At 39.6% G+C, this 13,830-nt stretch overlaps 1 protein-coding gene across 2 annotated transcripts in view; it reads right to left on the bottom strand.

Annotated features, from left to right (window-relative positions):
* Position 1: 1 nt before the first annotated feature.
* Positions 2 to 13,830, bottom strand: part of prmt8b (protein arginine methyltransferase 8b) — a 25,266-nt gene continuing 11,437 nt past the window's right edge. Inside the window, exons 1-10 of one of the 2 annotated variants that reach the window (XM_044185560.1) lie at positions 11,739 to 12,648; positions 10,892 to 11,116; positions 9,465 to 9,620; positions 8,646 to 8,709; positions 7,291 to 7,433; positions 6,893 to 6,980; positions 4,720 to 4,835; positions 2,919 to 3,069; positions 1,797 to 1,918; positions 2 to 810 (exon numbers count right to left, since the gene is read on the bottom strand). In XM_044185560.1, coding sequence (XP_044041495.1) covers positions 727 to 810; positions 1,797 to 1,918; positions 2,919 to 3,069; positions 4,720 to 4,835; positions 6,893 to 6,980; positions 7,291 to 7,433; positions 8,646 to 8,709; positions 9,465 to 9,620; positions 10,892 to 11,116; positions 11,739 to 11,807 — 1,218 coding nt within the window. In that variant the 5' untranslated portion in view covers positions 11,808 to 12,648 and the 3' untranslated portion in view covers positions 2 to 726. Of the gene's footprint in view, positions 811 to 1,796; positions 1,919 to 2,918; positions 3,070 to 4,719; positions 4,836 to 6,892; positions 6,981 to 7,290; positions 7,434 to 8,645; positions 8,710 to 9,464; positions 9,621 to 10,891; positions 11,117 to 11,738; positions 12,649 to 13,830 lie in introns of those variants that run through there. The other variant, XM_044185561.1, reaches the window with a different exon arrangement.

Raw genomic sequence — 13,830 nt, 5'->3', positions numbered from 1 at the left:
CTTGATTCTTTAACATTTTATTCATCATCGTGTTCATCTTTTTTCATATTCATTGTTTGTCTGATCTCCAAAACAAAGTGGTACATGACATATTGCATGTGTTTGTTACTGTTCTGAGGCATTGTTCTGTTTTATTCTGGCACCAAAGTACAGTTGTTCTGAAATATCCTCAATTAAAGAAATACATTACATTTCACATCTTTCTGAAATCAATAAAGCAAAAAACGTTCACATGCAAATAATAAATAATAAAATAAAACACAATTGATTACTGTACCCTCTATACAATTATACAGTGCATAATAAATCTTAAATGACAAAAGGAAAAACAGATAATGACTGTGCTGTAACCCTCTTAACATCACGCAGATCAATGCTTTTCAATTAGCTGCACTAACAATATAAAGACTCAAATGCTTTTCATTTAATACTCATAATAACATTTCCAGAAACTAGTGAGAGAGAAAAGAAATCAAGTTCGTTTAGGATGTTACATTCAACGACGTGCCCGAGTCGATCAAGTTGGTACAGGTGATGGCACTATTGCTGATAGATACTTGCCTATTCTGATGACATCGCTTAGGTGCTGGCATGATGGCATCCAATCAGATGCGTCTGGTCGCCCTCGCTCGCCAACTGGAATGCTTGTCGGAGAGCCTGTGCCCTCCCCCTCCTCTCCAAGTGGGTCCCGAAGGACTGAGGGTAGTTGGTTGGTTGTTGTTGTTCCTAACGCATTTTATAGTCGTGGGAAATGGCGGCCTCACATAGTTGTCCTTTAAAGTCTAGCTCCAGGGTGAACTCCAGGTCACGCTACAAAAGATAAAACAATAACCAAGAAATGAATGGCTGAAATATCTACTTTGTATAACAGTAGCCAAACAAAAACTTCACACAAAACAAAAAATGCACTTTAAAAGGTATTTAAATGCAGTGGTGGAATTTAACTAATTACATTTACTCACGTACTGTACTTAAGTGCAAAATTGAGGTACTTTTATTTGAGTATTTTAATTTCATAGTACTTCTACTAATTTTTAGAGACAAATATACTTTTTACTCTAATGCATTTATTTGAGAGCTGTAGGTACTACTTATAAAACATGATGCATTGTTATAAATTAAACTATCCAACAGCATATAAAAGTGTTAAAATTAGCACCATTTCAACCGACTTCAACAGTAAAATACTATTTACAGATGAATGCATCATATAATCCAATAATATGATGTGTAATAGTATAATACTCTCAAGGTACATTTTCTGCATAATGAGTACTTTTACTTTTAATACTTTAATTATATTTTGCTAATAATACTAATAAAAGAGCTAGCCTGGCTCTGTCTAAAGGTAACAAAATCCTGGACTATTTCTTATGGTGTATTCACATTACAGCGGAAAAACAAGGGCCTTTTATTGTACAGTTCTGGAAATGCAGAAACAGTTTGCGGCGCGCTGCGGACATCTGTGCAGAGCCATCGCAACAAACCAAGCACACACATGCGCAAAAGCTGTTTTTCTGTGATAATGTGAATACGTCTTTAGATAGAATCTTCGTTGGTTGACTGGCAACTGGTCCCAGCCAAGAAATAGTCAGGTACATAATTGGCTAGCTGTTTCCCCCTGTTTCCAGTCTTTGTGCTAAGCTAACCAGCTGCTGGCTGGACAGATATGAGATGGTATGAGTCTTCTCACCTTACTCTCCGCCAGAAAGCAAATCATTTCTAATTTCCCAAAATGCCAAACTTTTCCTCAATTAACTATTGAGAATTTTGTGCCTAGTTTCTATGAGTCTTACCACGTTCTTCTCATTGGGCCTGACAGCAATACTGCCAAAAATCTCCTCTCCCTTCTTGACAGTTAAGTAGTCCTCTAGGTAAAACACTGTTTGTTTCCAGTGTGTGCTGGCAGCATCTGGAGCTAAGGTAGAGAAAAGGAGGAGTGGAAGGGAGGAACATATATATACAACAGGAAAAGGAGTGAAAAAGAACATGATATAGAGCAGAAAGACGATAATGTGTAAGGAGGTAAAAGAGGTAAGGGGTAAAGCAGAAAGGACAGGAAATGAGGAAAAAAAGGCAGGAAAGAGAAGTTAAGGTGAGCGTGAGAAATTACAAAATTTACAAAAAGTTCTGGTTCTAATGGGCACTCAGCTCCCTTGGGCATGTTAACATGGCAGAAATTTAATAGCAAAGCGGCTGAAACTCACTCACCCAGTGGGAGAAATACAGAGGCTGATAGGAGAGAACTCTTTCAGTGATGCTCAACCTCAGGCCCAACAGACTCAGCCAAACATAGAACCTCCTCTACACAATATTACGTAAGCACTGGATGCATGAATGCATTAACATAAGCTTACATAACAGCTTAGCTACTCTCTCTATAACAGGCGTCCTCAACGCCACGTTACCAAAAGTGCTTGGTGATTCCGTCGGTGCAAACACCGGGTAGGCTCATGTAACACCAGCAGAGTGTAGCCAAGAGCTAAGATGCTGAAGTGTAGTAGCTTCCTTTTAATGGACATTGATTTACTGCTCAAAAATGCTTGTGCTCAAAAGATCTCAAAAGAAATTAGAATACTTGCTGGATATTTCACTGTAGGGTAAGCCAGAGTGCATGTGTATGACATTAAACTTTCCCCCTTTTTCCCCCTTTCCTTTTCATAATATATATGTATGTATGTTAGTTCATGTCTGAACAGTTTGTTATATTATGAAAATTCTAAATTGTTATTTGAATAATAAAATCTATAAAGTATAAAAAAGAAAATAAAAGTAATTTTTAAATACTGTGAGAACCACAAACAAAGTTTCCTTCGCCTCCACTGTTTCAGGGTGAAGGCAGCACTCTCAGAGACAGATGGGTGAACAGACAATCTAAGGTTGGCATAGTATTTAGAGTATTTAGAGAAATTACTAACCAGTGGAGAAGCCAGTCTTTTTGTGACACTTGGTGAACTCGATGTTGAAATAGGTGACCAGGGCGTGGACGTAATCATTGCGCTGGATCTGCAGACAGAAGGCTGAGGTGAAGGACAGGTCCTCTGGCTTCACGGTGTAGATGTCCACTTCCTGGAAAAAAGGCAAAAGGTTACTTATTTTGCTTTATTTTGTAAAGACTGCTTTCAAGAGATATCTGTGCTTTTCAATTCATGAAATGTCACAGTAAAACAGCACACCACATGTACAAGCACAGACACACACAAGTTGTCACCCCTACTTGCCATCCCTCACACACATGCGGTACATGTATATGTTAATCCTTCTTGATTATTCACCATGATTATTGTGCATGTGTGAGTGTATGTGTGTGAAAGCCCACAGGTTGAATCACGGCTGGCAAACGAAGCCTGCTCACAGTACACATGCTGTGTGGGTGTCCACCCTCAAGTCTACAAGGGAGGGAGGCTGTGTGTGTGTATGTATGTGTGTGTGTGTGAGCGAACATAGCATCTGTGTGTTTGCTCGTGTCTATATCAAGCACTACCTTCTGAATATGGCCACAAATTCAAGTATCACATTTTGTTACCTGGCAGGCATTCCAGCGGGTCCAAAATAGGAGCGGAGCAGGTGTGTCTCTGCTTTGCATGTAGATGATGTTGTATTTAAGAGGACGGGGGGAGATTTTACACTGCAACCTGTTCATCTTGCCCGGCCTATTGGGCTACGAATTGCCCAGCCATGTGGCATCAGCATGACAGATTGTGATTTAACACCTCTGTCCTTTCCAATGATACAAGGCCAGTATCATATACAGCAAATTGTAGGAGGAGAGAAAAAAAGCCCCTGGGAGCGACTTTGTAATTTTAGCATGTGAGGAATGAGTGGCAGTTTGAATTAAGACGGGGCGAATCGGCTGGCAGCAGGAGGAAGGGGCGAATAAGCCCCGAATACATACATGTGAAAGAGATACAGACAGTGAGAATTCATTTCCAGACTAGCATGTCACTAACTAGTAACCACCCTCCAACCTAACACATAAATCACATTTTTGAACACAAAAGGAGGGTTGGTGCTTATACCCACTGGTGACTCAACTTTCGTGTGACATTTCACCATCGCACAGAGGGCGAGACAGAGTGAGACCTCCCTATTTGCTCAAACTAGTGAGGCCTGACATTGCTTAATTCAGAGAATGTGACAGAAGATGAAGGTTAAGCAGAAGTGAGCGATTAAGAAGGAAAGAGTGGGAAATAAGACTACAAAATGATATGAGACAAAAAGAAGACAGAATAATAAAGATATCGGATACACAAAATAAAAAAATAATAACATGATATGAAGCAGAGAGAACAGACAGTGAAAGAGGAAAAGCAATGAAAAGAAAGGTAGAGGTGGAGGGGACAAACAAAAAAGCTGTCACCTCCCTGAATGCTCTTATCCTCTGTTCATTTGTGAGATGAAAGACAAGCCACTGTTGTATCTTCAAGCATGACAACAGAGCCGAAGACTATTACAGCTCTCCAGAACCCTCTATAATGTACTAGAAAATAGTCTCAGCAGACGGGGACAGTTCAGAGGCTCAGGGATTGCTAGCTATCTCAGACTTTTTTTTTTAGGAATTCACATAGTTAGCAGAACACAAAAGATGAAAAACTTTGCTTGTTTGGATGTATGCCTCCAACACGCAAGGTCTAAAACAATATGGCATGAAAGACAAATGCTCGAGGTATGTTCGCACTCCTTCATCATGCATGTATTCGTACACAACGACAGACTGACCTTTAGGAGGCAGGTGTTAGTCACCACCTGCTTGGGATCTACCACATCCACCAGAGGTTCTTTGATGGCCACGTTGCGAATGCAGCTCATGTCGAACCCATACACGTTTTCCCACCCTGCACATACACAAACATAAATCTAAAGAACAGCACCAATATGAATACACATGCACATGTGTATGTGTTTACTGGATTTTTACTTTCTGAATTTTCATACACTTGCGAAACTCTGTTCTCTCCATTTCTGCCAAGCTTTTCAGCACACACACAAAAAAGGTAGCAGAGAAAATAAAACAAAGCGCTTAACCCTGCCAGGGAAAACAGTCCCGCGCTCACACTGTCTTTCTGTCTATCCAGCCCCTATGTGGAGAATGACAAGCCCTCCTCAAAATAGACTCCGGCCTCCTCCGCCTCCTCCACCATGTCTGGCAGGCTTTTTTTATTATAATTTGGGCTGAAAACACACCAAGCAGGCTTTCCATCCCCCATTCCCTCTGTCCCTCCACTATACCTTGCTTTGTCAGGGGGCCAAACAGTAAGTCTGAACCATGCGAAGGTGGAATGTGCCACCGACGCAGAGAGAAACTAAAAATAAGAGCGCAAGGGTTTGGGTAGACTGAATTCTTTTGGGATTAATGTGAAAGTATGTACTTTTATGTGCATGTCTAGATATAACAGAACAGAGAAAGGCCACCTGTGCAGTAAAAGGAAACTCAGTAGGAGTTATTAACCCAAATTCTGTGTACAAGTGTGAATGCCACATTTAATATTGGTGCCTTGATCTGGATCACAATGTTAAGCTCAGCACTCCTGCTGTGATAACTATTTGAACACAAATAGAGCTACTGTAGGATAAAGGCACCTCACTGGTTTAAATACTTTTGGTACGACTTTCTAATAAGGAATATCTTACACAGGGTTTCTATGTTGGGCTTTATTAATGGTTAAAAATACTTTTTATTAGTTTATATATCAGTAACAAGCTATTTGTAGATATCATTTTGGTTGCCAGGTTGTGAAAAACCCTTTTGGCTGTTGTATATCCTAGCATAACTTGCTTTGTCTTTTTAGCTAACGTTAACTCAACCAGTTCACCCGCTTCTACAAAAGGGCTGCTGACCAAAGTCCATTTCTAAATATGTTATTAACATTTCAAATCCAAACCTGATTGTGGTAGAGATACTCTTTTATTATTTATTTACTAACATTATTAATTGCAGACCTGATGGCTCATTAAAATGTGACAAACCCATGACCTATGACATGATTAATGACTTGCTAATTTCTCAGTCTGCAGTAATATCAGCCAAACATTTTTTACAACCTGGCAACCCACATGTTGTCCTTATTAATGGCTTATTGCTGGTCAGTAAGGCCTTAAAGCTGCTCTAATTAATATTTTATATTAACAATGGATTAAATGACTTTGTGTAATGTAAAAAGGGTCACTCATAATGATGAACTGACCCAACTCTGCAGTTCCCCTCAGCTCTATGGAGCGTTTTAGCATCTTTCAGCTCATTGTTTTGGTTTTACATCCAGCAACTTTGCTATTTTAAATTAGTCTCACTGCTCTCATCAAAGGCAGGCAGCTGTTTTCAGCTTAAAGCTCTAATGTACCCATTGTATGCCACCGGCCCGGCACCAAACGGCAGACAAACAAAGTTAGCAACTAGCAACTTTGACTAGTTAACTATCTCTAGCTAGTGAACATAACAGAGCATTTAGCAGCTAAAGAGCTTATATTTCCCTCAGGAGTAAATATTGGACTTACATTCATCAGGTGGACAGAAACACAACTTCAAATAAATACTAATGTTGCTCCGTGTCTGCTGTATGTGTAAATAGGCAACTGTTTGCTAACATATTCGCCATTTCTACTTTGTAAGCTGAAAATATGTTAGCTTGTTTCGGTGTCCCCAAGTGGCCAAAATATACATTAATGCCAGTTAAATAAAATTTCTGTTAACATTGATAAATCTTTTAGCTACAGCTTTTATAAATTAAAATGCCTTGTTAGAAAGTAGAACCAAACTATTTCATATCTAACTTGAGTTTGATTTTACTTCATCAGCACAGGGGTCAATAATTATGCACTGCACAGCTGAAAGGGAGACAGAGACAGAAGAAAGCAATGACTTAGCAAAAATATCAGACAAAAAGCTATTACTCACAATGAATCTTGAAGTCCTTGTACTGCCTGTCTTCAATGGCTACCACATAGAGCGCTGCTCTGTCAGGGAACATCAGGCCTCCAGGTTTCTGAATGCAAGAAAAGCTTCAGGAATCATCTCACACACACGCAAAGGCCATCCATCACCTTTATTGTTCGCACACCTGGCATGTAATATAAGATCACACGTGCAGAGTTTAAGGCCTGCGGGCAACTACTGAGGTTAGAAACCAGATCATTCATGTATGACCTCAGCAGCTGTGCAGCAGACACAAGCATACAGTAAATCCTCTACTTCGTCACTGTCTGGTGTGTTTATGTGTAAAAGCCTTATTTGTCCAGCCTGCTACACACACGCTAAGCCCAGCCCTCCCCAAGCCTCCAGCAGCACCATCATACCAGCCACTTGTCCCTGGCGAAGATGACGGTGTTTAGCATGGACTCGTAGAAGAGGCAATAGCCCATCCACTCTGAGATGATAATGTCCACTTTCTCCACAGGCAGCTCCACCTCCTCCACCTTGCCCTTGAAGATGGTAATGACTGCGGTGTGGAGAGCCACAAAACAGCAGGCAACAAATTACTTCATGGCATCTTCATCACATTAATGCAAATCGGACAATGACTCTATTCTTAGATGACACTGTTTTTATGCCTTGGGAATGCTGTAAATCAGTACAGCTTAATTACTGCGCTCATCGCATGCCTCACTATTTTATGCATGAATTTCGTTTGTCTTGTTTTCTGTTTTCCATTCTGGCCTCTTTGACCCATAATGTGGAGATACTAGGAGATAGATTTTTTTTTTTTAAACACAGCCTAAGTACTATCAAAGTAAAATAGATGTAATACGGTACAGAGTTCAGCATTATCATGTCTGGTAATTACACAATAATAAACTGTATTTTTATCTGTAATTGTGTAGAATAAGTGGAACCACTGCATGTTTTTGAAACTAGCTTAAACAGAAAAAATGTGTAATGCTCTACAGGTCTCTGAAGGGTCCTGTTATCTATGATTGCTTCTACCTGAAATCCTTTTCAGGTTGATTAAACCCATTCCCTTACTTTGTTATTTGTGAAAAAATTGTATGTATGTATACTGCAGAATTATTTATAAAACTAAACAGAGAAAAACCTTTATATCATTGTATCTGCACGGTGTTCATACATTCAGCACAGTCTTTTAACCCCTCTGTGGAAGAAAAACAAATGCATTTAGTGTGCAGATGCTTTCTTTGTAAACTAGCTCATTCTTAACCTTAAACACCTTAAAGCTGCAGTGACTGCATTTAGCTAATGCAATTACAGGTAATATCACTGTGTTTGTACTTGTTTATTCCTAATTAATAACCAGTATTGCATCTAATTCGCTTGGATACTTATGGATGATTATCATTTGCAGTTAATATAAATGATGAAACAAAAAACTGCCTAATATCAAATGTGCAGGTTATGAGACCCACCATGTGTTACCAGTCCTCCATCTGTGAACTTCAGGGTGGGATTTTTTACAATGGTAATCAGCACTACTGAGGGAATTCTGATTGATGGCAGAGATTATGGTTATTTGGCATCAGAGGCGAGCTGCCAGTTAACCATCAGAACTGTGACTAATATTGTCGGGTGTGACAGTAATGATGGAAATATGCATTATTTTTCACGCTACTTCTATTCCAGATGTCATCACACTGTTCTGCATTCAGACAGATGGTTATAAGATATATAGCAGTAATGGAAAACCACTTCAACTTACCATTGTGTAGGTGATTTGACTTGATGATCTTCTCTGAATATTCAGATATACTTGAACATTCAATCTGTAGGCACAAAGGACAAAACCACAGATCTGGTGTCTTCTCAACAATAAACTGTTGAATGTTTGTTGCACTATGTACATTGCTTATAGGTATCTTTTCATAACAGAAACTTTTCATTATTCCTAAAAATATTTTATATTCCTTAATTGATTTTTTTTTCCTCCTCATCGGTGACCAGCAATGGTGTTAGCTACCATTTTCCCTCCCCATACACAGCAGGTTAACCTTTGGGGTAATATCAGAAGGACAAATTTAATCAAACCCTTCTAATCCATCTAAACAGTAATGTCTACTGACCGCTCATCTCAGACCCTGTTCAGGATGAAAGCTAATACATCATTTTGCTCTCCTATCCATAAGTGTAATACAGTATATGAATCATACATAACTGTGAGAGATACTGCCGGTAATGTATAACCTGTGACTTACAGCCCTGCTCTAAGAGGAGCCAGATGTCTCTTATTGCCTCTGTGTGTAAGATTGTCTGAGATAGATTAACAATTTCTGTACCCCTTAAGAGGAATTTTAAAAAGGCAGGGTATGTCTGTGTTTGATATGGAAAAGGAAAGGCCACAGATGAGAGATAATGTGATGGCAGAGCCAGACACAATATTAATTTGGACACTGAAAGGGTGTGCAGCTTTTCTCACTCATAAAGATTTAAACAAAAGCAGAGGCTGTTAGATGATTATAATGACGAATTATAAATTGTGGAGAATTTGTTTGTGGTCAAAGGGTGTATCTATCAGTCTCACCCCATACACGTGCTTGGCACCGGCATTAGCAGCAAACATAGAGAGGATCCCCGTGCCGCTACCAACATCCAGGACGATTTTATCTTTGAACACATGCTTGTTGTGGTACATGGCGTTCCGGTAGGTCAGCGTCCGCACCTCATCTTTCAGCATCTCCTGTTTAAATTAGAGAGAAAACTGAGAGTTCATAGCTGCAATACATAATAATTTTTGCAGTCTTGAATAACATGGAAACCACTATAGTTTCTATACTGAACTGGTTCAGACTACAAGAAGAATAGTGTTATTTATAAAAATGCTCAAAGGAATACATAATACACATAATGTTACATAATTAACATACAAATTTGTATACATTATGCTAAAAGCAGGCAGTTACATATTTTCCTCACCCTGTGAATACATCATTTTTCATGTATAATGAGGTAGATAAGGCAGTATTTAGGCCAAAAGCCTCTGTGACAGCGGCAGAGCTTCTTGAAATAGACAGGAGTACAACACAAAGCCTTTGGGGACCGCCTGATATCCATCTCCCTGAGCCCATTCACACATCCCACTTTCCGTCTTCCTTGCTTTCTTGCTTTGCACTCCTCTATTCAGGACACTCTCTTTGTCTGCAAGCCGACAAAAACCTGACCCACATTCTAAATATGGACACACATAAAAAGGTCTATATGTCCCCAAACTTTTCCACCACCACTCCTTCACAGATCAAGGTCATTGGCTAGGGTATAGCTCTACAATCTTATTTAGCAGTTCACTGTAGATGACATAGATTGTTTGCATTTATGGAGCACTGAACATGGACTATTACGATGCATCTGGTGTCTTTAGTGCTGGTTGGTAACGTAAAAGCTTCTTCTTTTGTCAGCTACGCGACACTCTCCACCAGTGCAAATAATTCAGCAACTTTCTATTTCCCCCTAAAATATCATTCTTAAAACTCAGGTTGGTTGTTCGTAGGCGGACAGTTGCCTCTGAGATTTATGCTTGGAGCTGATTTTAATTTGAGGGAATAATTAGGTTACATTTTGATATTTGAATAAAGTGTATTTTTTTTACTAGAGGTGCTATTAGCAGCTTTAACCTTTAGGATTCTGAGAGATGTTTGCATTATTGTGTTCTAATTGTGTTTAGTTCATTTCAGATCCAATGAACTGAGGATTTGTGTCTGTATGCAATAGTTTCTTAGTTATGGATTAAATATCATCTATGCCAGAAAAAACATTTGGATCATTACCAAAATCAAAGCCTATCTGTCCATGGAAATCTGTTAAGTGTTAAATCAGCCACACTTTTTGACATATCCTGCTGACAGAAAGCCAGACTAACAGGGCTGAAGATCCTTGGCAAGTTAAGGAGCATCAGGTTAGACAAAACAGGAAGCATCTTGTGTCATTCTTTTACCCTGGCCGTACCAAACCTACCTCATGGATGCCAAAGTGGGCATAAGAGTCGAAGTAGTAGTCCCTTGATGTCATTTCCTCAGGGCTGAGGAATTTGGCAATCTTGCCTCGACCAGGACAGGTGGCCAGGGCCGCTACATGAGGCGTATGGGGGATGCAGGGCACATGGTGGGTAGTAGGCACTGGTTTAGGCAGTGGGGAGGGCTGGGCAGACTGAGAGAGGGGGGACGTGACAGGCTGTTGCCGCTATTAAGGAGGAATAAGGAAGAAAAGGGGATTTATAAATTCAGGATTTATAAATTACACACAAGAATGAGTTAAAAAGCAAAGGGCTTTTTGAGGATTGTGTTTCAGGGAAGGCAATTACACAATGGTCCTGCCTATAGGTTAATATGTGGCTGATAGAAGCAGAGTCAATGAACTGCAAGCCAAAGGGGATTCATATAATAAGTCAAACATTCCTAAAAATATTAGGTTGTCATTACACAGACAGGAGACTCAGAGAAGAGCCGGCAAAAGATGCAGGTTCCGTTTCAGCACCAAGGACAGCGGACATAGCCACGTTCAGTACGTCCATGCATCCAAAGATGATCATTTAACCTAACTGCAAATCTTCTGCATGCATTATCACTATTATTGCAATTACAGTCTACTTAGATCACCTATAACATCTGCAGGATTTCACTTTTCCTTTGCTTGCACGCCATCATAGTGCAACATTGGTTCTAAATGCGGTTGCGATGATGATAAGAAAAACAAAGATGCACACATAATATTAAAGTCAAACGTATTGTCACCACAGAAATAACCCCACTGAGAGTGTCCCGGTCCCGCTGTTAGCGGGTGCAGGACACCACAAGGTCCCTACCTCCGAGCTGTCCGCCTCCGCCATCTTCCGCCGTAGCAGCAAACAACGCGACGAATGCCTCAGTCCCATGAGAGCCGGCGAGATTTAGGCTACAACTCTTCTAAGTGTACGGAGGATCTGAATTCTTAACAGAAACGTGTCAAAAATAACGCTGAGCCACCGAATGTATGGCTGGAGTACATGTAAAGATGAAAGTCATAATAAGAAACATGTAGGTATCACAGTTTCGACCAAATAAATTCCCCGGGAAAAGTTGTTAAATGGATGTGCGCGAGGTGAAACGTAGGCTACAGTAACCCATACTGTAAATGTGATACAGGTTGTTTTAGTGGGAGGACTCAGGATGGCAGAGCCGTCTATTGGCTGTAGAGACTGTGCTGCGACTTAAAAGGTTGCAGGTTTGATCCCAGCAGGAGTAAACGTGTCCATCAACACCCGGGTGCCCCGTTAGGTGTCCTCATGCAAGGCCTTGAGGCACTGCCTGCTCGCTCATTTTAAATCTCTGGGTAAGAGTATTCGAGAAAATGTAAAGTGTCACCCACGACCAAAAAAAAAAGCACCCAGTTGCGCACTAGACACAAAACGCCACACCAGAAAACGTTGCTTCTCTTCTACTTCACTTGGAAACACTTGGCATCTCTCAGGGACCCGCAGACCCGCACAATTCTCGCCTTCGCGTGCGCCGTGGAAACTCCTTTGCGTAATCCCAACGGGTTTTCCCGGAGAGAAAGTTAAAAGGGGGTTCAAACTGTGAGCTTGCACCTCCGTTACGCACGAGCCCCTCCGATGGCATGAAATGAATCGTGATTAAAAAAAAATAGTGCACTAACAGTCACAAAAAGGGAATACATCTCTGCTTCCCAAAGACAGCTGCCTCCTCACACAAGACTTTCCCACAGAAGCAGCTCTCCGTCAACCAATGAGCCTCTCAGCCGCTCGCTTATATAATGTATGTGTTTTATGTGTCGGGAAAAAAACAACATAGACTACAATATGTTAATTTTGTCCATCTGGTAATATGGTTTCTTGAGCTAAAGACATTTACAGGCTCCAGTAGCCCATTACTGACCATTTTATTTCATTCATTTGTTATTTATTTGTATTCCCAGTGATAGATTATTATTTAAATTAAATGCAGTCACAGGTGTGCAGTTTTAAGTTATACAGTAGGCTAGTTCTCTAGTGTCTTAGAATTCAACGCAGCCAATCAGAATCGAAGACCAATCTTAGAATTATCAGGACCAATAAAAGAACCAATGAGCTTCTAAGATACGTTTTTTTTAATCCATGTCGTAGTGACATTGTTACTTGAAGGGAGTTTAACAAGTTGTTTATCATAGTCATGTTGTTACAGAATGCTATTTGTGATAGGCTACAGTAGCTTGAAGGAGACATTTCTGACAATATGCTATTCCAAGTACAATTTAAAAGTTATTATATAGTTATTATTAAGTTATTATATTCCTTACTATTCACTAGTACAGACACACAGAAATATATCGACATATTAAAGGGTAAATCAACACTGTCATCCATTAACGGGAAAGTAAAGGGCATGTTTTTGGTTTATGTGGACTCAAACATTGCAGTTTTTACAGCATTTCAGCTGGAAATATTGTACTTTTTACTCCATGACATTTATGTATTAGATTAAGATTTGATGCATTGTTATAGATTACCCAGCAGTATATTATGTAAAATTAGCTCCACCTTAAAGTACCGCTTATATATTAATGCTATCAATAATAATGATCCAATAATGTAATGATATAACACTGACAGGGGCCATTCTGCATAACAAGTACTTTCACTTTTGATATTTTAAGTACATTTTGTTTGCAAATACTTATGTATTTTTACGTTAGCAAAATTTTCAATGCCAGACTTTTATTTGTGATGTAGTATTTTTATAGTGTGCTATTGCTACTTGCTTGTTTCACCACTGAACTTACCCAAACCTTAAAGAAAATATAACCTAACCATGACCCCTACTAAAAGTTTAATAAATAGCTTTGGTTTGACTGGATGTTCACATTAATGACAGGAAAATTCAAATTTGTAGTTTAAAAAATATTATAATTGTTACTGAGAA

Source organism: Siniperca chuatsi, linkage group LG23 (assembly GCF_020085105.1).
Source record: "Siniperca chuatsi isolate FFG_IHB_CAS linkage group LG23, ASM2008510v1, whole genome shotgun sequence".
Taxonomy (NCBI): Eukaryota; Metazoa; Chordata; class Actinopteri; order Centrarchiformes; family Sinipercidae; genus Siniperca; species Siniperca chuatsi.
The sequence above is the reverse complement of the archived record's forward strand: the minus strand, read 5'-3'. Positions and strand labels throughout refer to the sequence as shown.